At 43.8% G+C, this 24,465-nt stretch overlaps 2 protein-coding genes across 8 annotated transcripts in view; one reads left to right on the top strand and one right to left on the bottom strand.

Moving 5' to 3' along the window:
* The window catches only part of LOC116237874 (NACHT, LRR and PYD domains-containing protein 3-like), a 26,218-nt gene extending 20,254 nt beyond the window's left edge, over positions 1-5,964 (bottom strand). The window contains exon 1 of one of the 3 annotated variants that reach the window (XM_090140283.1): positions 5,763-5,964. The gene's annotated coding sequence lies outside the window, so the exon portion shown is untranslated. The remainder of the gene's footprint in view (positions 1-5,762) is intronic. The other 2 variants (XM_090140282.1, XM_031607295.2) reach the window with 2 other exon arrangements.
* Positions 5,683-24,465, top strand: GATD1 (glutamine amidotransferase class 1 domain containing 1). 5 transcript variants are annotated; one of them, XM_031607301.2, is made up of 8 exons: positions 5,683-5,794; positions 6,060-6,136; positions 9,523-9,628; positions 10,079-10,186; positions 13,021-13,115; positions 13,707-13,800; positions 14,406-14,517; positions 24,372-24,465. In XM_031607301.2, exons 1-8 carry the CDS (start codon positions 5,686-5,688, stop codon positions 24,385-24,387), a joined length of 717 nt encoding a protein of 238 aa, XP_031463161.2. In that variant the 5' UTR covers positions 5,683-5,685; the 3' UTR covers positions 24,388-24,465. The 5 variants fall into 5 exon arrangements, with proteins under 5 accessions (XP_031463161.2, XP_089996422.1, XP_089996421.1 ...); XM_090140296.1 differs by lacking the exon at positions 24,372-24,465 and adding an exon at positions 15,025-15,443; XM_090140295.1 differs by lacking the exon at positions 24,372-24,465 and adding an exon at positions 15,022-15,443.

Raw genomic sequence — 24,465 nt, 5'->3', positions numbered from 1 at the left:
AGAAAGAAAATGTTCTCCAAGAAACAAACCAAACAATGGAGGCAATGAAAAGATTGCCTGAAGAGTGAAATTCCAGGAATTTCAATCAGTTCTGCATAGAGCTTTGAGTCAGTGTTGCTACGGAGGTGTGAGAACCAGGGCAGAGCAAAAAGCGTGACATCATTATTTTAGCACCTTTGAATTTTTATACCCTATCCACTTCTTTTGGGCCAGGGCACGCTGTACTACCCACATACACCAGGATTCAAGCTGTGTGCTACAAAGAAATCAGAAGAGGGCAATGTGGGCAGTGTCTCCCTCATATAGTGGATTAAATATTGCTGCTCTCTTTACAGCCCATAATCTATCCCAAAGTTCTTCTCGTCCTGCAATAACCATTTTCTGGCCTTTATTTGTCCATTGTCTCCTGTTTGCATTTCAACTGGAAATAAGTACTATTGCAGAGTTTATCTTTTTGAAGTGTTGATCATTAATGAGAAGCTATTTTTAAGGGCAAGGAACATAGAATAAGGTTAGTAAGGTTAATGACAGCCTTAGCTGTCAAAAACAAGATAGAGAGTGCTTAATCTAAGCCCATCCTACTGAATGCAGCTGTCCAGAAGATAGCTGTCATTGAGCTAGACTATGATAGCTTGAATTTAGCAGCCCAGATGATGATGCAAGGTGCTGCTGAGGGGACAGCAATTTATCTGAGTCACTGGCTTAGGAGCATGCCACATGTGCTATTCAGCTTGACTTGGCCAGCTCTGTTCCAACGTAATTTTTTAGCCTTTTATTGCTTCTTGCATTACTTAGCTCAGATCACATTACCTCGATTGGCCCTGAAGAGTTAAATCTGTTGAGTAAAGGGTTCTTCACGATGAAGACTTTCTTTCTCTTTTAGTTCATCACTCCAGCCATGTGACCTGCTTTCCTTTTAAAAGCCCAGATTCTTAGGGTTGGTCACACCAGGTCTTCATGGCTCCATTGCTTTCTAGAAATTTGGTTCATTGCTTGTTCTTTACTGCTGCTTCACTTACTGAACTGTCTTCCCAGGCAACTCTGCAGATGTGACCTCTCCACAGTGAGGCAGAAGCCCTGCCCCAGTGCAGAGGCAGATTTTGGGCAGCCTCACCTGACAGATACAGCCAAAGTTCAGCCTCTCTGCACCTAGAGGGAATGCAGAGACTGTGCGGTGCAGCAGGGAAATACCAAGTATTCATTCACCCTGGTTGCTAAAGCTTTGGGGTTTGAGTTGCAAGACGCTGAGCGCTTGCTTGCCACAGGAGCTCAGTAGAGAAGAAAACTGTTGCTGGAAGGTCATGTTCTTGTCCTTACTCAGAGAAACACTGTATGGCTGCAAGCTCTTCCTGGGACTGGAGACCCAGGAGCTGCCTGCCAGTTGGATGTGAGGGTATTCAAGCTATTTGAAAGATGCTAATGCAGTGTATGCAAACACTATACCTGGCTGAAGCTAGGAATGCCTTGGTACTCTACATTTTGGAGCACCAGAAATACCGGCAGAGAAGAGAGCTGGCTCTCAGCTGAACTCAAGGACCTGCATTTTTGCTGGCCTTGCAGAGTCAGATCATATGTAGCTAATGCACTGCAGCCCTCATCCTCTACCAGCTGCAGGACTGAGGACACAGAAGACTGCAGGAATGTTTCTGTTTGACTGGGCTGCTCGAGTTTTATGAAGTTACACAAGATGGCTGCACCTGGAAAATTCACATGTCATTCAACAAAACCATACTAAAAAGCTAGCACTGAGTGCATGCAGAAAAGATCACAGTAATTGGTTTTCAAATGCATGAGTTTGGCTCTACCCTGCACTCTCATTCTGCTGGCTGCTTTGTAAAGGACTTGATCTCTTCCAACCAAAATGATTCCAAGTGTTTGTTCTGTTTGGACACTGACAAGCAGTGTGTAGGGAGACACATTCTCTGCTCCTGGAAGCTGTGCTCTTCAGATTAAATAGATTTTTTTGCTGAAAAATATAACTTGGATTAAATAGGATTTGGACCAGCAGCACTTGGCTATGTTACTCTTGCTCTCATTTTTTTTTCCAGTTGTTACTAGCTTGAAATACCCAGTCTACTCCATTCTAGTTTTTAATTTCTCATAATGCAAATCCGCAGCGCAGGATCCCAAGAATAAAGTTACTGTTTCCTTCTGTCTGTGCATGATGATGCTCCAGTACCAAAACTCCCAGCAGGAAGAGAGGACTCTTTAATCAACCCTGCAACAGTAAAGACCTGCATTGTATCCCTGGTTTTGCCTCATCAGCTTCAAGCAGTCAAGTTTCTGGGACAATCTGATAAGAACAAGGGTGCCATACAGTTTGTTTCAAAAACAGCAGCAACAACAAATGAATCATTTGGCTTTATCCAGTTTTGAGCAGCCCTTCTTAAGCCTGATGCCTTTTTCTGAGTCACTGGCTATAACCCTTTCAGTCCAAATCTCTAAAAGGTGTAATCTCAATTCTCCTGTACAAACCAGCTTCCTTCTAGTAGTAGGTGCAGGTTGCTTATAAACTTGCAGAGAAACTAAAATTGTAGAAAGGGAACTCGAAGGTCCGATTACAGGGGATTTCTTTTCTTTTTTTTGGTTTGCTTTTATTCTGTTACTTTGCCAGGGACTGACTCAAAGCCCCTGGAAGTCAGACAGAAAGCTGAACCACTAGCAGCAGGGAAATGCCTGCTGTGACATCTGTGGGTTTTGCATCAGCCCCTGGATGCGTTTTCCAGTTGATAATAATTTTCAGAGTGACATTTTGTCACTCTGCAGACCTGCTTGTCACTTACACATATTACCTGTGTTCAACATACAGGTTTGGGTTGGTTTTTAGTTTTATTTTTTTATTTGAAAACAGTATGCTGCTAGATACATTTCCTGGAGGGAAATGGACACCTACCTACACACAAAGCTATAGAGCTAATTTATACCTTGTTGAATTTATAACCTTGTCTATGCTTCTATGGACACTTTGTATGGGCTGCAGCTCAAATCCTAAAATAGTCAAGAATTTTTCCTTTCCCATATAGTATTCTATTTACTTTGACTTAAAAAAAAAAAAGCGTATAAATGCAATAATGCAGGTAGACTAGAAATACTAGATTGAAAATTAAAGTAGTTTAGCTTGTCCCGTTGTGACTGACAGTGTTGTATGACACCCAACGCTGTACCCTAACATTTTCCAGGCTTTCTACGTAGCTGAATCTAGTATTAGCTTTGAAAACCCATTGTATGAGTGGTGGGTGGATGGGCTGGAAACGTGTGCTCTCTACACACTGTATGTTACTCACATTAGAAGCTGTATGGCCACTCCATATGCTGTGAAACTGTAAATGATTCCCAATACACCTGTAACTCTTACCAGGATTGTGAGAAATAAACTATATATAGAGATATATATACAGATATAGATATATTGTATAATTCCTCCTGTGAGCATCTTTGTGTATGCGGGTATGCGAGTGAAAATACCTCCCTTCCTCTCACTCCACGGCCACGGTCATGTTTTCTGAAGGCTGAACATTGGATAGGATTAGAGATCCCAGTAAGAACCTTAGCAAAATGAAATCCCTGCCCAGAATAAACTCCAGCCTACCTGAGGAAAACAGGCCAAGGAAGATTATTATTATTATTATTCCCAGATAGGGGCTGAGCTGTAGAATAGCTGAATGATTTATCCAGAGCCATCCAGGCAACACCTTCTGATCCCAGCGATCCCTGTTCTGCAGGCTGTTTTGTCTGCATTGGAATCCTGTCTCTGAGGAACTGGGATGGGCAGATGCCTGCTCTTCCAGCTACTGAGCGTGAAGCATAATGTTCCTTGAGCCAGTGAGGAAAGGGTAAAAACCTCTCCTGCTCTCCCTGGGCTGCTCAAAAGCACTTACGCAAGGGGAAATGCATCTTCCTTCCAGTGAGAGACCTTTCTTGCAAAAGTGGGCGTGCAGCCATGATATCATCCTGGGGGTATCATCCTTCCTGTCTTTCCTTTACTTTTATCCCTCCGTATTAAAAAAAAATTAAATGCATGAAAAGCAAGGCTATGTTTGCAACTATCTTAAGCTACAAACTGCTTTTCCCTTCTCTTTTCAGTTCCAGCCATCATTCAGCCCAAAATGACACAACACAAAATCACCGCACTCCTGAGAAATGCTGTGGTTATGTTGCACCACACCAGATTCAAAGAGGAAGCACTCAGCTAACTCAACACAACTGCAACATCCAGGCTTTACTAAAGCAAACTGCACAAAGTAGCAAATATTTTTTATCATCCTTGTGATTCTACAGCAGTGCTTGCTAACCTCCCACATTCAGCAGAGTGCTCACTGGAAGAGAAATGAACAGAAGAGCTTTTACAAAACCTCTCTGCATGTGCTTTGGTAAAGCTGAGACACTGGCACTGGAAGATCGAGAGTTGAGGTCACCCTATAATTTAATTTCTAAAGAACTGGGGCTCTCATATGCATTTTTTTTTTCTTTCAGTATGTTCTCACCTTAAATCACTGCCAGGTCCACTCATGCTTTGTATTTTTGGGCAGTCTAGGGAGGATAGGAAGAGCTGAGGGAGCAGAACTTGAGACAGCGGTTTGCTTTCTGTTCTTGCATTTAGAAAATAAATTAAAATGGATTCACATGTAAGGCATAAGGACTATAAATCCAAAGCTCAGTACCACAAGGATTGAGGCTGCTGGAGGAGCATCATGTCCCTTGCAAGGTGGATACAGTGATAAGGCAGTTTGTTTGGGTTTTAATCGTTTTCTGGGAGCTCAGATGGAACAGACAGGGTGTCCAGGTGTCCCCATGTGTAACATGGTTGTGGGTTTGGAACACTTTTTGAGAAAAAAAGAGGTTGGCAGACAGACAGCATGAGGTATGAGCTGCCTTTCCTATAGGAAACCAGGCTGGAAATCAGGTCCCTTCCAATAAACACATTGAAATAGCAGCAGAATTGTCTTCTTTTCATTTTATAACCTATCACTTTGTGACAGTTTCTTCGTAACACACTCACAACCATCAAGACGCAGACTAATGAAATTAACACAGAGATGAAAAATGCAAATCCGGGGTTCACAGAAATCACACCACCACGTAACCAAGAGCAGCAATGCCTGCAATAAACGTTGTCCTTGAGGAACGTTACTAAAATCCAAGCCTGAACACAAAGAAGATGAACCAGAAGACACGTGAAGGATGGAAAAGACAATTTCTGGGAGGTTTGGATGAGTTTATTAATCTCATGTGTTAGAAACACGCCATAGGGCTCCACTGAGAGGCTTTGGTTCAGATGAAGAGGGATTTTGGGAGAAGGTTGGAAACACAACAGCCCAGCCACCGGGCTGGGCGCCGAAAATTAGGCGATACATTGACATCACACTGTTTTTTCGTTTGCAACGTGCTATCGCTGGCATAGGGAGGTCGGTGTAAGCACTGAGTGATTCAGCCCAACAAATCTGAAGGAGGCGGGATATAAAACAGGTATAAAAAGCCAAATATCGACACAAAATCCGATGAGGAAAGACAGAGTCTGCGGAAGGGAAGCTGAGCGCGGCGACCGCTACACATCACGGTGCACGCGGACGAGCTGACGCCGCCGGGTTTAAAGGCAGCCCAGAGCAACAACCCATCATGGCGGCTGCCCTCAGTTTTCCCGCCCAACGGTCGCGGCGCACGGCTCTCCGTCCGCCCCGAGTGCGCATGCGCGGCCGCATGAGGAGCCGGCTCCGCGCGCCGCCGCCCGTCCCTGCCATGTCGGAGCGGCTCGGCAAACCCACCTGCCTCCTCGTCGCCAGCGCCGCCGCCGCGGGTGAGCCGCTCTGGGGGCAGCCCCGAGTCGCCCAGCGCCCTCCTGCCTCCCTCCCGGCCCGGCTGTGCGCGTTGCTCCGGCCCCTTTTCCTGTCAGACCGGCTCCTCCCCTCCCCGGTGCGCGGCCCTATGGCGTTCGTGTGGTCCTGCTGCCCCGCGCGGGGCCTTGAATTAACATTCTGACGATCTCCTGAGCTTTTAAATGACGCAAGGTAGGTAAAATCACGGCTGGCGGTACAATGCAGCTGTTGGGCTCTGTTTTCCAGGGGTGTCAGCCCAGTCCTTCCTGCAGTGCTTCACGCTGAGCAGCTCTGCCTTCAACCTGCAAGTCGCCACTCCTGGGGTGAGTAAGAACTGGAATTGTGATTTCAGGCTAAACCCCTTGGTATGTGCGAGCTTACTGCTTGCGTGTGTGCTGTGAGAGCTGCGGGTGCAATTTGGGCAGTGTGGGGTTGCCCATCGGGTTGCATCAGCACGGATGCTGCCAGTATGGCTTGCAAGGGATGAGGTAAGGAGAGGCAGGGCCCAAGGAGCCTGCCGCGCTGTTATACGAAGTGCTGGGGAAGGTCCTGCTGAGGTGGGCCAGTTGTAAAACTGGGTACTGTGTAAGGTGGAGGAGCAGGAGTGGCACCTGAAGCCTGTCTGCTGCTTGGTGGCGACAGGGGGGGGTCCAGAGGCTGGCACTGCTCCCTCTCTGCTGCTGCAGCAGAGTTGGAGCAGTGGGTAGTGTTTCTTAGGATGATTGACTGGCAGGGGACCCATGGGTGCCACTGTCTGGACAGCTACTAGCAAGCTCCTCTCTTACCCAGCAGCTGCTCCCTGCATGAGGTGGGCACCTGCACTGCTCCTCAGGTGGCTCTTGTTCAGATCTCTCCCTGCAGAGCAGGGGCAGCCATAGAGTCATAGGATGGCCTGCTATGTGCAGGTTTGCCAGCCATCAGATCAGGCTGCTCAGAGCCACATCCAACCTGGCCTTGAATGCTTCCAGGGATGGGGCATCCACAACCTCCTTGGGCAACCTGTTCCAGTGGGTAAATGTCTGTGTCTCATTGCTTCAGGCCAGTTCTTCACTTGAAGTATTCAAGCAGTTGTGGATAATCTCTCTTGAAGTCTTGAAGCATGGGTGATAGTAGGAAAGTAACTAAAAAAAATGCAAAAGAGAAGAGTTAGTTGCTCTCAGTTTGGGACTGAAAGACAACAAGATATAGAAATGAAGATTAACATATAACCATGTTGCTAGAGACAAACATGGTTATTAAATAAGTCTATCAGTCAGATTAATCCTACAGTTTAGGCCGACTAAAACAAGACGTGTTGGAAATACTTAAAATAAATAGACTCATCATATCCTGTTTTACTTTTCTTTCTATTCCTTGAGTTCAAACTTGGATAGAACCCAAATCTATTTTATCCATATTTATACTACTCAGCAATGCCACCTCTGAAATACCTTGAAACACCCAGAGAAAGAAGTGTCATTTTACTGTCATTCTCATCTCCTCTATTACTGCTAATTTTATTGGAACTTTCATCCCTTCTGCCAGAATATGGTGGAAGTTGGTTTATGAGTTGAGCAACTGATGTGCCTTTCTATGAGCTTCTTTCTCTGCTAGAAATCAGCTTCCCAAGCAATATTAACAAAAGCAAATAGCAATCTTTTCTCAGTTTGTCACCATGTTTTTTGCAGATGCTCCTTGACTTCAGTAGCACAGCTTCTGCAAGGAAATAGCTGTGTACACAGGTGATGCTCAGCAGTCTCCCAAAGACTGCTTTGTAGGTCCAACCAGAAAAAAACACTACATCCATTTTGCTGATGGCATAAACAGCAGATGTTTATAATTCCTGTGCTTTTACTTGAAAACATCAGGAAACAAGCTAAGAAAATCAGTTACATGCTTTGAGCCTTTTAAATAACACCCTTCTCTATAGGATCATGCACTTGATCTGTAAAGGAAAAGTTTGATCTAGAGATATTGTCTAGATGCAAGGTTTGAGTGTATGCTAAGTTTAAGGGTATCACTAAATTGGAGGAGCTGTTGACTCTCTCAAGGGTAGAGAGGCCTTGCAGATGGATCTTTGACAAATGTGAGGGCTGGGCAGTCACTGAGTGTGTCAAATTATTGAACAAGAGTAAGTGCCAAATTCCGCACCTGAGCTGCAGCAATCCAGGGCATATATAGAGTCCTGGGGACAAGAGGCAGGAGAGCAGCCCCATAGAAAGGCATCTGAGGTTCTGGCTGATGGCAACTTGAAGTTGAGTCAGCAGTGTGCCCTGGCAGCCCAAGGGGCCAAACCATACCCTGGGGTGATGCATCAGGCCCAGCACTGCCAGCCAGGCAAGGGAAGGGATTATCCTGCTCTGCTCTTTGCTAGTGTGGTCTGACCTGGAGCCCTGTGTGAAATTTTGGGCATCACAATGTAAGGACATAAAGCTGTCAGAAAGCATCTAAAGGAGGACTATGAAAAGGGTGAAGGGTCTAGAGGGCAAGACATATGAGGAGTAGCTGAGGTCCCTTGGTTTATTTCACAGAATCACAGAATTACTCAAGTTGGAAGGGACCTCAAGGATCATCGAGTCCAACCGCAGCCTAACCATAGTACCCTAACTCTAACAACCCTCTGCTAGATCACATCTCCAAGCACCACATCCAAACAGCTCTTAAACACATTTGATCACCCTCTTGGCAGCTGTACAGCTTCTTTGTGATGGGAGTAGAGGGACAGGTACTGATCTGTTCTCTCTGCTGACAGTGACAGGACAGCAGGGAAGGGAACAGCATGGAGCTGCATCGGGGGAGGGTCAGGCTGGGGGTTAGGGAAAGGATCTTCACCAGAGGGTGACAGGGCACTGACTGGAACAAACTCCCCAGGGCAATGGTCATGGAGTTCAAGAAGTGTTTGGACAATGTTCTCAGACATAGGGTTTGGATTTTGGGTGATCTTGTGTAGAGCCAGGAGTTGGATTTGATCCTTCTGGGTCCCTTTGTCTTTCTTTTTTTTTCTTTGGTACTGAGTGATGCCCCCGGGGGTCTTGTCAACATCCTTATCAGTGACATAGACAGTGGTATGGAGTGTACTTTCAGCACTTTGCTGATGGTACCAAGCTGTGTGGTGCAACTGATACAATGAAAGGAAGCAGTGCCATCCATAGGGACAGGCTTGTATCCTGGGCTGCATTGACAGAGGGGCGACCAGCAGGGCAAGAGTTGGTTGTTCCCCTTTGCTTCCCCTTGTTAGGCCCCATCTGGATTACTGTGTGCAGACCTGGGGCCCCCAGCATAACAAAGATGTGGAGTTGTAGCACATCCAGAAGAGGCTATGAGCATGTTCAGAGGGCTGGAGCACCTCTCCAATGAGGAAAGTTTGAGGGAGAGCTGAGCTTGTTAAGTCTGGAGAAGGGAAGGCTCTGGGGGGACCTCATTGCAGTCTTTCTGTAGTTAAAGGGAATTCACAAACAAGAGGGAGACTGACTTTTTATATGGGTAGGTAGTAATAGGACAAGGGGGAAGACTTTAAAGTAAAAGGGGAGATTTTGTAAAGTAAAAGGTTAGATGTGGAGAAGAAATTCTTTGCTCAGAGTGTGGTGAGGCACTGGCACAGACTGCCAGAAGAAGCTGGAAGTACCTATTCCTGAAGCATCTCAAAATCTCCCATGCCTGTCCTTCAGGAAATGTAGTAGAAATCTGTGTGCTGATGCTAACTGCAGCTTGCAAACCTTTTTTCCACTAGGGGAAGTCGATTGATTTTGTGGATGTGAATGAGAGCAACATGCGCTGGATACAGGACTTCCGTATGAAGTCATATGCAAACCCTGCCAAGCTGGAGTCAATTGATGGTAAGGTCTTTGCTGTTGGCTTATGTGTCACTTCCATTTATCAAGAAACAGATTCTTCTTTATGTTACGCTTTTAAAGAAGAAGGGTACAGAAAAGGCATGAAAGCTTTTCTTTTAAGAGGAAGCCATAGCAACTACATTTATCTTCCTTCTTACTATTATGTTGTATTTTTGGAAAATGCTTATTAAAAAAATTAATATTTGAAGTAGAAGCTAGCACACAGAGCTTTTAAACTTTGTCTACATAAGAAATGTTTCATCAAAAATGTGTCCTAGGACAAAAAACTTCTACCTCCTCTTCTATTCCACATAGATCATTTAATTTCCTTAGTTCTTTCAGTCTATGAAATTTTTGAACAACTTATACTGTTGTCTGAAGTTTGTTGAATCTGAAATGAATTTATGGTCAGGTGGTTTTTTAGTTATGTTAGTTTTTGTTCCTCTTTACTAGGTGCTAGATACCATGCACTGCTGATTCCAAACTGCCCAGGGGCTATGACTGACCTTGCAAACAGTGGGTACCTGGCAAAAATATTGCAGCACTTCTGTGCAGAGAACAGTAAGTGAACATCATCTCATAGGGAAGTCCTAATTCCCTGGTACGTACTGGAAATGTAATACAGCACAGAAGAAGCAGTCTAGGAGGCTTCTAGAGTGCGTGGAAGATAATATCATGTTGCAATTGATAAGAGTGCATACTAGGGGAGGTGCCTCACTAGATGTGATCTTCACAAACAGAGAAGGACTGGTGGGAGATGTGGAGGTCAGGAGCTGTCTTGAGCAGTGCAACCATGTTAGATTTTCTTGGTGAAGTTAGGAGGGGAACTCAGCAAAACTGCTGCCTTGGACTTCTGGAAGGGCAGACCTTGAACTGTTCAGGACACTGGTAGGGGAGGGTCTCTTGGGATTCTTTTCTGAAAGGTAAAAGGGGTCCAGAAAGGTTGGTCATTCTTAACAAAGGAAGTGTTAAAGGCACAGGAGCAGGCTGTTCCCCTGTGCCACAAGATGAGCTGGTGAGGAAGAAGACTGGCATGGATGAAAAGGGACCTTGTGCTGAAGCTCCAGGAGCAAAAGTCTGACTGCCTGTGGAAGAAGGGATGGGCAACCTGGGGAGAGTACAAAGAAGTTGCTAGGATATGCAGGGAGAAAATAAGAAAGTCAGAAGCCCAGCTTGAACTCAACAAGGTCACTGTAATAAAAGGCAACAAAAAACTTTTTAATGAATATATTAACAATAAGGGGAGGGTTAACAAGAATCTCCATCCTTTATCTCCATCCTCTGCTAGATGCAGCAGAGAATGTGACTGCTGAAGATAAGGAAAATGCTGAGGTTCTCAGTGCTTTCTTTACATCTGTCTTAAAAAGTCAGACCAGTTATTCTCAGGGTACTCTACCCCCTGACTGGGAAGTCTGGGATGGGCAGCAGAATAATAATTGTTTCCACCTGAATCATGGGGGGTTTAAAGACCTACTGTCCCACCTGGACTGCTGCAAGTCTAAGGGTTGAGATGGGATCCACCTGAGGGAGCTGGTGGAGTTGATTGCTAAGCTGCTTTCCACCATCTGTCAGCGTTCCTGGAGAGGTCTTGAAGGTTTGAATGCTTGCCAACATGACTCCCATCTACAGGAAGGATCGTATGGAGGATCTAGGAAACTACAAGCCTGTCTGCCTGGCCTCGGTGCCAGGAGAGGTTATGGAGCAGATCATCTTGAATGAGATCCCACATGTGTGGGACAGCTAAGGGATCAGGCCCAGTCAGCATGAGTATATGAAAGGCAGGTCCTGCTTGACCAATCTGATCTCCTATGAGTGGGTGACCTGCCTTGTTGATGTGGTCTACCTAGAATTTGACAAAGCCTTTGACTCTGTCTCCCACAGTGTTCTCCTGGAAAAGCTGGCAGCCCATGGCTTGGACAGGTAGACTCTGCTGGGTAAAGAACTGGCTGGATGGCCAGGCCCAGAGAGCAGAAGTTATGGAATGAAGTCCTAATGGCAACTGGTCATGAGTGGTGTTGCCTAGGAGTCAGTACAGGGACCCATCCTGTTTAATGTTTATTGATGATCTGGATGAGGGAATTGAGGTGCACTGTCAGTAAGTTCATAGATGACATGAAATTGGGAGGAAAAGTTAATCTTGAGGGTAGGAAGACTCTTTGAAGGAATCTGGACAGGCTGGATTGCTGGGCTGAAGATGGTGGGATGAAGTTCATCAAAGTGCCAGGTCCTGCACTTTGGTCACAACAGTTTCAGGCAACGCTATAGGCATGGAGCAGAGTGGCAGGAAGACTGTGTGGGAGAAACTGACCAACACCCCCAGGTCTGTGCTTGGCAGAACATGAGCCAGCAGTGTGTCCAGGTGGCCAAGAAGACCAGTGGCATCCTGGCCCATGTCAGAAATAGTGCAACCAACAGGAGCAGGGAGGTGATGGTATCTCTTGTACTCAGCTCTGGTAAGGCCGCATCTTGAGTACTGTATTCAGTGTTGGGCCCCTCACTACAAGAAAGACGTTGAGGCGCTGGAGAGAAGGGCAACAAGGCTGGTGAGGGGTCTGGAGCACAAGTGTTATGGGGAGCTGCTGAGGGAGCTGGGATTGTTTCTTCTGGAGAAGAAGAGGGTCAGGGAAGACCTTATTGTCCTCTACAACTGCCTGAAAGGAGGTTGTGTGGCAAGGTGGGGGTCTGCCTTTTCTCCCTGGTAACTAGCAATGGGATGAGAGGGGATGACCTCGGGTTGTACCAGGGGAGGTTCAGGTTGGCTGTCTGGAAAAAAAATTCTCCAAAAGAGTGGTCAGGCATTGGAATGGGCTGCCCGGGAAGGTGGTTCAAGAAATGTGTAGATGTGGAACTAAGGAGCATGGTTTAGTGGATGACATTGGGGTGGGTGGATGGTTGGACTAGATGACCTTGGAGGTCTTTTCCAACCTTAATGATTTTGTGATCACAGAATCACAGAATTGCTAGGGTTGGAAGGGACCTCAAGGATCATGAATCTCCAACCCAAACCCAGATACTTAGCTAAATGAGATAGCCCTACTACTTCAGTATTCATGTAAGACTGTTACCTGAAGAATGTTTACACTGTAGTTCTGGGGTGGTGTTGCAGTGTTCAGAATTGTAAAGAGGTTGTTTTTGGGAGCGGTAGGGGGGCTGGAAAAATGTATCTTCACTTAAATAGTATCTTCTTTGTGCAAATAAATAATAATTCTCTGCAAATAATAATATTTTTTGTGAGAAGGTTCTCAGGTTCAGAAATGCTTCTTGGTCGATAGGATTCAAGATTCAAAGCCAAATATGGGATATACCAGACTAGTCATTAAAGCCTCAGCAGATTGATATTTTTGACAGTTTGAAGATGCTTACAATTTCTTAAATGTACTTTGATCTTTCTCTAGAGCCTATCTGTGCAGTTGGACACGGTGTTGCAGCTTTGTGTTGTGCCACCAATGAGGATAAAACCTGGGTATTTCAGGGATACAGCCTGACAGGGGTAGGTTGAGCTTTCATCTCATTTCCTGGGATTTCTTGTTATCCTATTACAAGGATCTTTTCCTGTCCAAGGCCCTGTGGCTTAAGATGGCAATGCCATCTTATTCTAGAACTTAGAACTTTCTACACACACATCCATCAGCTTGGTGTGCTTAATTTACATTCAAGGAGCTGTTATTGGAACAACACCATTCATGAGGGAATTGTTTCCACTTCATCTTGCACACTGAGAGTGCTTTCTTTCCTGTATACATTCAAGACATGATGTTGTGTTAGTCCTTGGAAAACTTCACAATTGAGATTAGGGAGAACTGTGGGTATGATATGTTAAAGATGCTGCTTATCTGTTCTAGTTAAATAAGAAGTGTGTGAATATCAAATGTGGAGCAGATCTTCCTGTGGTGTCATTCTTTCCTTCTCTGTTGCATGAGGATTTTCAGTTTGCTACCTGAGGAAAGTCCATAGAAGCTGTCTGTGGTCACTTAGTTTTATGCTTTGTTTCATTTTCATGGTAGTGGGAAATATAAATTACAGAGTTCTGCCCATCTTTTTTTTTTTACAAAAGCAAGACAATTATTTTTTTCTTTTTCAGCCCTCTGTGTATGAACTAATAAGGCAGCCTAATTTTGCCAGTTTGCCCATTATTGTGGAAGACTTTGTGAAAGACTCTGGAGCTACGTTTAGCGGTACGTCACTCTTGTTGACCAGCACTTTGTTTTGTGGCTGTGTTGAAAATAAACATTTGCATGCCCATTTGACACAGGAGAGTTTCTACTGCTCTGCAGATTTGCAGTCCATGCCTGCAGGGAAATGTCTGTGTGTAGGCAGCATTCTGCAGCTGTTTCTTTGCTGCGTGGCAGGGAGCATGTGCTCTACTGGGAGAGGTTAAGTGCACAAGGATTTGGGGCTTATTTCAAGCAGAATGTGCTGTCTTGTTGAAATCTGGAGACAGTATACTAAATGCTTTTGGTTGCTCTCATCAGTTATCCTCTAGCTCTGAATAAAATGTGGTGATCAATCTCATTTTTTCAGTATTAGTCATTTCATTGTTTATTATTAGCTAAATGTAGAAGTTTACCTTTCAAGGGTTGTCCTTTTAGAGAAGGGCTCTCTAGTGAAGTTGTTGCAGGAGTGGGTGCTTACGATCGTCCCTTCTGTTGGGGCTCTGGATTCAGTGAGCAAATCTCCCTGGTCTTAATAGTTACCTTCTGCATTAGTTTTGAGATGAAACACTGAAACTGAAGCAGTGTCCCCTAACGCACCTGTTGTTTTTTTTTCCTCCTGTATGCAGCCAGCCAACCAGATTGTGTACATGTTGTGCTGGACAGGCACTTGGTGACAGGACAGAATGAAAATTCCACCCTTCCAGCAGTCCAGAATCTTCTTATTCTTTGCAATGTCAGGTGAGCAATATGGGAGATGAGGACTAGGAACAGATAATGTCAAAGAATCTTTAGCTCCAGGAGTCTTGTCCCCCAGACGTGTTCTTCCTTGTTTAGCTGCTGAAGTGCATGTTGTCTGTGCTTGGATCTATCTGTTCAGTCTGATAAGTCTTTTGTTAAAAAGGCATTTGTGTAAAGTGGGTTGGAAAGTGCAGGCTTATTCATCAAGACTGGTGGAGTGAAGCAATAGGCTTTTCTAAATAGTTCTGTTAAGCAAAATTTCTCTTGTATGGTTTTTATTTGTTTTTTCCCAAGTTAGCATTTAGCTATATATTAGGATTCTGGGAATTAACAGATTTCTTTGCTAATAGCTTGGCTGTTTGACTGTCTCTTTCATCTTGTCTGATAGAAGATTGCATTTAAATAACCACAAAAATCTTCTTTTGTTCAGGTGAATGTGTGTTAGAAGTCCTTTCCTGGATGTGGACTAACAGGTGATGTCATGTTTGGATGTGTTTCATTCAGCAGGAAATAAAGGAGAAGGTCTCTTTGCAAATAGGATGGATGAAGAGCCAGCAGACTAAGGACTCACTTGTCCTTTAACTGGATAAAAAGTGTTTAAATTTCTATCCTGGACTGTGAAGTGACTGTGATGTTGAAGTGGCAGTATTAGGTTCTCCGTATACAGACTGGAGGAAGGTTGTGAGTAAGAGAATTTGGAAGTGCATCCTGCTTCAGAAGCAATTATGAAACCACCTTGTGTTTGTTACTACATCTTCACTGCTTCTCTCCAGACCCTTGACTTAGGTGGTGAGGAACTGTCCTGTTTAAAACAAAGAACAACAAAAAAACAGTGGCTATGAATGTTGTTTACTGAGGATAAAGACAGTGTTTGTGGCTGACGTTATACCAGTCATTTCTAGTTCAAATATAAGACTCTCCACACCGATGTGTCCTTTCAGAGGTGTTCTTACCTTTCTTTTGGTAGATCACAAACTTACTGTCTGAATTCAGAATGTATCTGTGACACTTACATATAATTGGAACAGGATGGAAAATGCTGAGCTGTGTACAATAAAGCAGAATCAGTTGTCTGAAGGTGTTTCACTGTGGTGCTGCTGCTGGCATGATGTGCCCTTGTTTTCCTCTTGCATGTTCACATTAATGGTATTCAGTTTAAAATTATTTTTAAATTGCCCTCTAATTGGTTAGCTGTTCTGCTTTATGGTGTGTATGTTACCATTATTGTTTCTCTCTAGCAAGTATGTTGCAATCGTCTTGCTGAAATCTTATGGACAAAAGAAAAAACGTAGCAGAAAGCATGGATCAGTCTTGTGAAGAATTGTATGATGAAATCTGACTTTTTCTTTCTGTGTATCAGATGGAACTGTTTTATTTATTTTAACACTTTTAGCTTTGGTTTAAATCCTCATTTCTGACAAGCTTGCTTACAGATTTGTTAGCCTCTGTCACCATCAGAACATACTTTCCATCTGGATTTCTAGCAGACTATCTGCTGAAATGATACAGAAGGCTTTTTGTACTTGTGCTGCAGTAGTATTTGTAGTTAGGGTCATTTTGTCTTGGATGTTGTGTGGCTACAGCAAGGATGCTCTGTCCTTAAAAGCTTTGAATACAAAAAATGATCTTCCCATCCCAGGCTCCATTGACTTTCTGAGTTTCTGTGTAGGGAACTTGGGCTGTACTTGGGTATTTCACCTCCTGGAGGAGATGGGTGGCTCCTATTATGAAACAGTTCTGGATCTAACGCCAGACTGCAACTGCAGAGCAAAATCTTCTTTCTGAAAGAACCTGAGAAGCTACAAGCCTGTCATATTTTTCAAACTTTGCTTCCATGCAACTTTGTCTAAATAATTAGACCTTCCGTTTCCTGTCTGTGCATCAAAATAAAGTGTTTAGCCTGTATCCCCTTTTCAGTATCCCCTTTTCATTCAGTTGCTGTGAAGTTCTGTACAGTCTCATCAAGGAACTACCAGGTGAACAAAGAATATTCAGACCTCTCCGGGCTTTAATCAGTTCTTTATTGTACACTTTTCCTTATTTTTTCCTGGTAGTCTGCTGAAGTTGCTTTGTTTGTATCTCTATCAGGAAGTACACTGATATACAAAGTACATTGCCTTTAAATTTTTTGTAATGCTTCCTTTTTGCTTCATAGAAGCAGATGTTACTATGTGTATTTTCATTCATTCAGGTGACCATGCTTTGCTTGTGGTCAAAGTGAAAAGCAGGCTTGTAAAATACAACCCAAGCAGCCAGGAGGTGATTTTTTTTTCCTGAGGTTTTCCTTTTGCCAGCAGATTACTAGAATTGCTCCGTGCCTTAAAATGACATATTCTCATCTCCCAAGTTGTAAGAACATGGTATGATAACACTGGTCAGTAGTGAAGTTTTAAGTATTTTTCCTACCCAGGAGTGCACAGCAGATATTTGTTTTTTTGAGAAGGTTCATTTGCATATAAGAGAAATGTTCCTGTCTATATCCTTGTGACTCTTGACCTTTATCAGTGTCTTACCTGTGATAGAGTTAGCATGTACACCCCAGGGATGCTAATCTTTAGCTTAAAGTTAATTAGAATGTAAAGATTGTGATTCACTTGGTGATGTGAGTCAGAAACCACGAATAGCTGATTTGGCCTGGTCAGAATCAGCTAGAGGCAATATCAGATGTTTTGACATACTTGTTTAGCATGTCTGCTGCAGAGCATTTGTTTTCCTTTCAGAGCTGAAGCACACTATAGCTGTAGTTACTTGAATATAGGTTAGAAAGCCTGCAGTTCTCTTATCAAGAGGAAGAATGAGATGTCTGCTTTAGGGAAAAGGAGGAGCAGTGCATGGTGAGTCCCTGTTGTTGGAATGAGATGCAAGCAAACAAAAAAGGCTGAAGGACTTGACAGGAGATAAGAAAAGGGCCTTTAATATATGTGCTGAGCTACGATGTTCGAATTGACACTTTCTTTCCATTTCTATTTGAGTAGAAGTTGCAGGTTTGCTTTTTATAAGCAGGCTTAACACATGGGAGCTTATTCTATTTTACCCTGATATTCTGATGGGCAAACTGACATCTGCTGGAAGCATTAGAGTGCTTCTGCAAGATGCAGATCAGAAACACTTGTGAGGTGAATCCAAAGGGAGAAGGAAGCTTTCTGAGATGATTTGTCCCTAGGATGTTCTTTGCAGCAGTTGTTTCACAGCTGCGGAGAAGCATTCCTGTATTTTTCAGGAAATCACTCAAGATTTCACCACCACATATCACTGTATCTTAGTACCACACTCACCACCAGAGCTGTGTAGTTGATCCCTGCAGAGAAGAAAGGAAAGGCAGAGAGCAGGTAATAAGAGCTGCTGCCAGCAGTTTTACACAAGGTGAGGAGGGATGCTTTAAATAACATATTTGCATGCTGAAGCAACAGCTTCTTGGAGGTGATGGAAATGTTGATGCCTTTTGCATCATAATTGAATTTAGATTTGGGATGTAACAATAATGACTAGATCTTTCAGGTAAATTCAATGTTTTCAGGGCAGAAGATTGAATAATAAGGTGAATGGGCAAATCAGCAACACACTGGGTTTTGGTCACGGGTCCTCTGTGCTACTATATCTCTCTCACAGCTTAATAATGTAGCTGCAGACAGTTTAGATTCTCTGGAGCCAGAGAAGGTGTCTGGCAGCTTAAGTTTTTTGGATGAGGGAACATTATCTCTTCAGAAAGCTTTCAGAACATTTTCAAGCTCCCTCATAGTCTCACAGCCACAGCAGGGGCTGGAAATCAGAAATTGAGGATATTTTATTCTATCTCAATGGCTAAGCAAACAAAATTCTGTCTTAGATGGCTGAAAATACAGTCACTAACTTACAGTGTGAAATCTGTGGACTCTTTTTGTAAAGGCTATACTCTCCTGTACCTCTCTTACACCCTCATTTGAAGAATACAAGAGATCCTGAGAGCAATTGTTGGGGGCAGCAGCTTGGGTTGTGCGATGCAAGAGGATGTTCAAAGATGAAAAGCTCTCCCACCCACCGAGCTTTGTGTGCTTGCATAATGTGTAGAAGCACCTGCAAACACACTGGAAGGTTGATCTTTGCACTTCTGCTCATTGGTTAGTTGCAGCAGTATGAACTATGGAAAAGAGCTGTCTGTGCTGTTTTAGCCACGAGGTGGTGATACTGCTCCACACAGACGTCCTCGTTCCTCCTCAGCCACCAGCAAACTCCATACCCAAACAGCAAGTGCAAAAACATTACTTTCCTCTTGTCAGTTCCCAACGATGGGCTTGTCATGTTGGTGCACCTGTGCTGGGCAGCTGGCATACAGCTAAGAGAGGCAGAAACCTGTGACATCACCCAGAGCTTCAATAGCACAAAATACATGTCAATGCTGGACTATATATTGGGCTGTATGCAACAAGCTGTACCTTGGGACTTCCATAGGATGTGCTGTCCCCTGCTCCTTCCTTTCTTAGTGGGACAAGGGTAGCATCGTTTGAAACTTTCATGAAAGACTTCTGTGTTTTGTCATCATCTGCTGCTTCAGTGCTAATGCTACCCTTGCATGCTTTCCTTGGTAGAGATTATCCCCAATTGGAATAGGCTGTTGCTAAACCCCTTTTCTCCCAAAAGGTCTCCATCTTAGTTTTGCTTTATGTAAAGCTGAGGACCAGTGCTGAATTGTAGCTAATTCTTTCAAGTTGTTGGTGTCTAATTTTGAGCAACTGATGACAGTTAGGTAGGTGTGCTGCCACCTGAAGTGAGTTTGAGGAGCCTGTGGGGTTGGTTTCTTGATCTCCTAGGTTAAGCACTAGCAGTGAAAATCCCACGTATCTCTGGGAATAAGAGAATGGGACTTGTACTGCTAGGGTGCTGTGTTTTCTTAGGCAAGATTTTGTCAAGAGGATGCTGTGATTCTATGAACTTCCCAGGATAAATGGGAAATGAGAGTAAGCAGCAATTGTCAACCTGATTAAAGGTTAGCAGCATGGCCAATGCGTGTATAATAGCATTTATAGTCTATTAGATTTGTAGATATTTGAGGAAAAACTCTTTGTGTTGGCAGATGCCACTGTAAGAAAACTCTTCATATGGTAGGAGGTTGATCCTTTCCCTGTTGTTTGAGATTGGGGATCAGAAGATCTGCATTTCTCAGCCCAAAGAGCAGTCCTCCTGTGGCTTTTCCACTGGGAAGCAGAGTGCAAAAAGTGTTTTCTTAGGTCTGAAATCTTCCTCAACAGCTGCTGGCCACTAGGGGAGACAGGATGCTGTACTAGATGGATTTACAGTCAAACTTGGCTTCGTTTTTCTTGAGGAGTGCTGGAGATGTTTATCCATTAGACTATTTTGAAACCTGAGCTGTTGTCTGTAGTAGTGACAGTTATCTGGGAGGGCAGCATCTACTGTCAATTTCAAAATGAGTTTTGTTTCCTGGCGGAGGGGAAACCTCTGCATGTTGATGTTAGCAGAGGGACTTGTGCTGTTAAGTCTCTATTTTCTAGTATAAAATTAGCTAAGTCCATATAAAAAGATTAGACTGAAATGTTGAGTGCCCACAGCTCTTGAAGAGACTGTGTTTGTGTATCAGCAGCTGTAACCTTGCTATTTCCTTAATGAATGGATAATAAAAAGTGACGTATGGAGTCCAGAGCAGAACATGGGATTATCATTTTTTTTTTTACATTAATTTGCTACAATTTCCAATTTCATGCTCAACATTTTTAATAACTTTGTGCTCAACGTGGTAGGTTACATTTTAGTCATGAAGATACAAAATCACTGAAATTAATTATTTTTTCCCTGTACGTAATATATAAATTCAAAAAGCTGTGAGACAAAATGTTTCATTTGACCCCAAATAAAAGGTGTTTTTTGCTTTTTAATTCCACTTAGGCTGCTTATTGTAAGTCTCAAATTTACTTGTCATCGTTTTAGCGTGGTTATTTTTTCAGTTGTGTGAACAAAGCAGAAATTATTCACTTGCCCACTTATATTCTGTGCTCCCAAGCTAAGCTGCCTGGACAGTCTGTTAAACAAAAAGTGCTTTTTTTTTCTAAAGGAATTGCTTTTTTTTTTTTTTTTTTTTTAATTAGGTTTCTACCACTTAATTCCCTGCTTGAGAACTACAGTGAAAATAAAAGCTTAAAATGTTAATTTAGATCCTTACTTAGCCCTGAGTGGAATCTGTTGTTAGAGGCTCTATTACTTTAACATGCTTTTCTCTTGCAGCAGTACTCAGTGACTCAGGATCTCTATGCACAGAAGCTTACAGGATCCCATAGAATGGATCAGACCCATGTGTGTAGGGAGATGCAGCACTGTTTCTACTTGGAGTTTGGAACTGAAGCATAGAAAGAGCAATCTTTTCCAGCCTGGTATGCCAGCAAAATCTTGGGCACAATTGCATTCTCTCTGCAGTTGCAGGAGGTGTCCATAAATGCAGATGTGGATTTGTCCCAAGGTAGCCTCTGCAATATGAGTATGGTTACTGGGCCAGTCCCCACTCCCCTCAACCCAGAGAAATTCCTGCTTTGGAGTGTAGGGTCTCTCTCCCTGACTGTCTCAGGAGAGACTAAACCTTACCTCTGGCACTTCAACCAAAAGCACCTGGAGGTGTACTGCAGATATTTGCCCCCAGCAAAAAGAAGGTTGATTGTAGCTGTCTGTGCTGGTACTTCTGGGGCTGGGGCTGCTCAGGTGAAGCCCATCTTGTGGCAACATCCTGGTCACTGGGCTAAAGTGATAAAGGGAGCTATCCCTGCACTAAGGCTTCGGAAAGACTTGCAAGAAGGCTTGCCAAAGGTGCCTGGGAAGCACTGGTTCTAGGTGAGTTTAATGATTTTTAACTCAAGCCTTAAAGTTTGCGTACTTGTTCTTTGGATTTCTTCTCCTCTGTTTTATTTCTCCCTTCTGGCTGAATGTTGGTGGTTATGTTTCAGGATTTCTAAGCTTTTCTCTATGATTGTGATAGCTAGAAGCCTTTCTGAGAAACTGTAGGTATCTCTTATACTCAGTCTCTTAACTGAGGAAGCATAGGGCAGTTGCTAGAAGGAGTTTATGAACTGGCTTCAGACATGACTGTAGGAGAGATGAATGAAGCTGAAAAAATAGTTCTGTAAGGAAACTCTGTGTGGATAAACAGATGCGTAGGCTGAAGGTTTATGTAGTTGCTGGGGTCTTGCTCTGTTTCAGAATGGATGTGGACTTTGAGGCTCAGCTATGTACATTAGTCACTGCAAAACACCCAGCCTGTGCTGAAGACAAAAAGCCCCAGTACTGAAATGAGAAACTCTAGCTGCTACCAGTGCAGGTAAGGATCCTGCTCCCTCTGCTCTTGACTATGTCTGTAGTTAAGTGGAGTTAAGCTTAGCTGTTACTGGAGCACCTCTGTCCTGTCTCTCCTTCCTCTGTAGCTGCAGGAGCACTGTCTTTTGAGCAACTTTTTGAATGCCTCAGAGTTACCTTTGAACCTTGCTACTGACTGGCCAGCTGCTTCCCTGATATGTGAGCTTACAGATCCTGTAGCTCTGCTGGTGGCATGAGGGTGTAGGGCACTCGCCTCATCCAGGAGCAAAAAGAGTTATTTCTTGCAGCCATGTTCCTCTTCAATCCCAAATATCTTCAATCTTCCTTCCATCCCATACTACTCCATGATCTTTATGATTCATTTCTACTGCTTTTAAGACTATATTTGTGGTTTGGAAATGGAATCTAGCCAAATTTAGCTGCTTGATCTTATTGTGATTTTTTTTTTCCAGTCCTGATCTGGTGCTCTTGTTGCTGCTGAGAGGATGAGGCAATTGTCTGGTGTTTCAGCAGAGATCAAGTATGGCTTGTACTGCTGCTGAATCCTTCATGGGTATTTTCAAGAGATCTGTAAATACTTATTGGCTTATTGTGTTTCTGAAGGAACTTCAGGTTTATTAAAGAAGGAGAAAGAAATGCTTCCTTCTAGCAAATGGGAAGTAGGGAAGGAGATAATTGGTGATTTGCAACCTCAAATTGCATTGAGGGTAATTTGAAGCTGGGAAATAGTCTTGTTTGGAGCTGCTTCAAAGGATGCTGAATGCGGTCACAGCCTGACCTGGGAGGAAGAATGGGGCAGTGTTGCTATAGCCTGGGAGTAGATATCCTGCAACTGTTGTAAAAGTAAAACCCTTCCAGCTGCCACAATCAATCTTTAAAAAGCAGTAAATTCTATTTCTCGCCTACCTGTAACTTGAGGTGTAGTCCTGGTGGAGAACAGCAGCCCTCTGTGGGAGCTGAGGCCTCAGCAGCTTAAAGCTGAGCTGTTCAATGCAATGTAGGGCCTCATCTCAGCTTATCACAGCCCTAAATCTGCTTCTTTGCAAGGAGATGATGCTCTGGGTTTACAGGTATTCATGGTAGCAGCTTGAGCCATCCTCCCTCTCAGCTGTCAGGAAGTGCCTGGGGCTGTATACTAGTAATTAATGTTCAATTTGATTTCAAGCCTATGAATGGGAATATATGTTTCTGTGTGCCTTGGTGAGGTACTTTCTGTAGTCAATTATCAGAAGTCTGCTGGTGATATTGCCTTGTTATCTGACTGCTTTAAATAATGACAGACTACTTTCTAGAGTTACCTTTAGGAGAGCAGCACAATATTGGTATTTATTGGGTTGCTGTCACTGAGAACAGCTGTAAACTATGCCTTATGTAAAGGTTAATTCCCACTGAGACCAGCAGAGGAGAGCAGTGATCAAGATGCTTGATCACTTTTCTGCTTTAAGTTGCTTCAGGGTAATTTCAGAAGCAACAGAGGAAAAGCAGCCTCTTTCTTGCCTTAAATCAAATCTTGGGCAACAGTGCAGAAGGTCTTGCCTTACTTCAACTAGAAGGTTGTGGAAGTGCTTGGGGAGAGGTTAGCCTCTCCTTTCTTCTCCTGATTCTGCCCATACTGTTTTCAATCAATAGTTTAGAGATGTGAGGTACAGCCTACATGTCCATGAGGAGGCTTTTGCTGTTCAGAGACCAAATGTCAGTGCTGGTGAGCAATTTGTAGGGTCCTGTGATGAGCCACTGCTCTTTGCTTTCCCAGCTCTCTCCCTGCATAAACATCCCCTCTCCTCTGAGCTGTCTCCTGGCTTCTTGCAGCAGCATGCAAACCTCGAACAGCTGGAACCTGTTGTGAAAGCCAAGATGACAAATCTGAGTAGTGTGTTGTACATTCATGTGTATTTCTTGACGACAGTCCATCCCTGTGGAACCATGGCTGTGTCTGTCAGGGGCCTGGAGCACCTTTTAGCTTTCTGAGCCTGACCATTAGGATTTGCTAGCTGCTCCAGGGTTTTACTGGACCAGTCGAGCTGTTCATCTTGTGCTGGACCAGATGCTCACCTAGTGAACTTCGCTGCCTGGAATGCTGATCATTTCTAGTTTCAAGTTTCCTAAATGGGCCTCAATGTGTTGCAGCACAGGAAGTTTCAAAATAAGCTAAAGCAGAAAGATCTACAGAAATTGGCACAGCTCTGAAAATGCTTTGTCCATCTCTGTTTTCTAGCTTGCAACTACTAGTGTTATTGTTTGATTACATGATATTTTTAAGTGTTGCATGAGTTATTTTCTCACTCCTAGGATGCTGTTTCATTTAGGAGACAAACTACCTTGAAATACAAACCCATCAGGAACTGTTGTTCACAGCTTCCCAGCTGGATGATGCATCCACTGAGTTGCCTTAGAGGTGCCTGTTTGTTTGTGGGCATTTGTCGTGTTAAGCTAAACCCATAACAGGTGTACTGTCATCTCCAGTGATGTGCTCCTTGGGAAAGGACACTAATGTGTACCCTCTCCTAAGACTTCGCTTGTATTCTCTTCCCTTGTGAGTTCATCCCTGTGTTGTGTTTTCTCAGGAGAACTCTAGGCTAAAAGATGATCCCTGGAACGAGAGGCACACAGGGAGAGCACTCCCCAGGAGCAGCAGCTGAACCTCATCCTGCCATCTAG

Source organism: Phasianus colchicus, chromosome 5, assembly GCF_987193195.1.
Source record: "Phasianus colchicus chromosome 5, bPhaCol1.hap1.1, whole genome shotgun sequence".
Classification (NCBI taxonomy): domain Eukaryota; kingdom Metazoa; phylum Chordata; class Aves; order Galliformes; family Phasianidae; genus Phasianus; species Phasianus colchicus.
This window is presented reverse-complemented; position numbering and strand designations above follow the sequence as displayed.

Excerpts from the sequence above, each read along its gene's own strand:
- GATD1 (XM_031607301.2), top strand. The coding sequence starts at position 5,686 with ATGCGCGGCCGCATGAGGAGCCGGCTCCGCGCGCCGCCGCCCGTCCCT. Across the intron at positions 10,187-13,020 it reads GCACTTCTGTGCAGAGAACA|AGCCTATCTGTGCAGTTGGA; the intron begins GTAAGTGAACAT and ends ATCTTTCTCTAG. Across the intron at positions 13,801-14,405 it reads CTCTGGAGCTACGTTTAGCG|CCAGCCAACCAGATTGTGTA; the intron begins GTACGTCACTCT and ends TCCTGTATGCAG.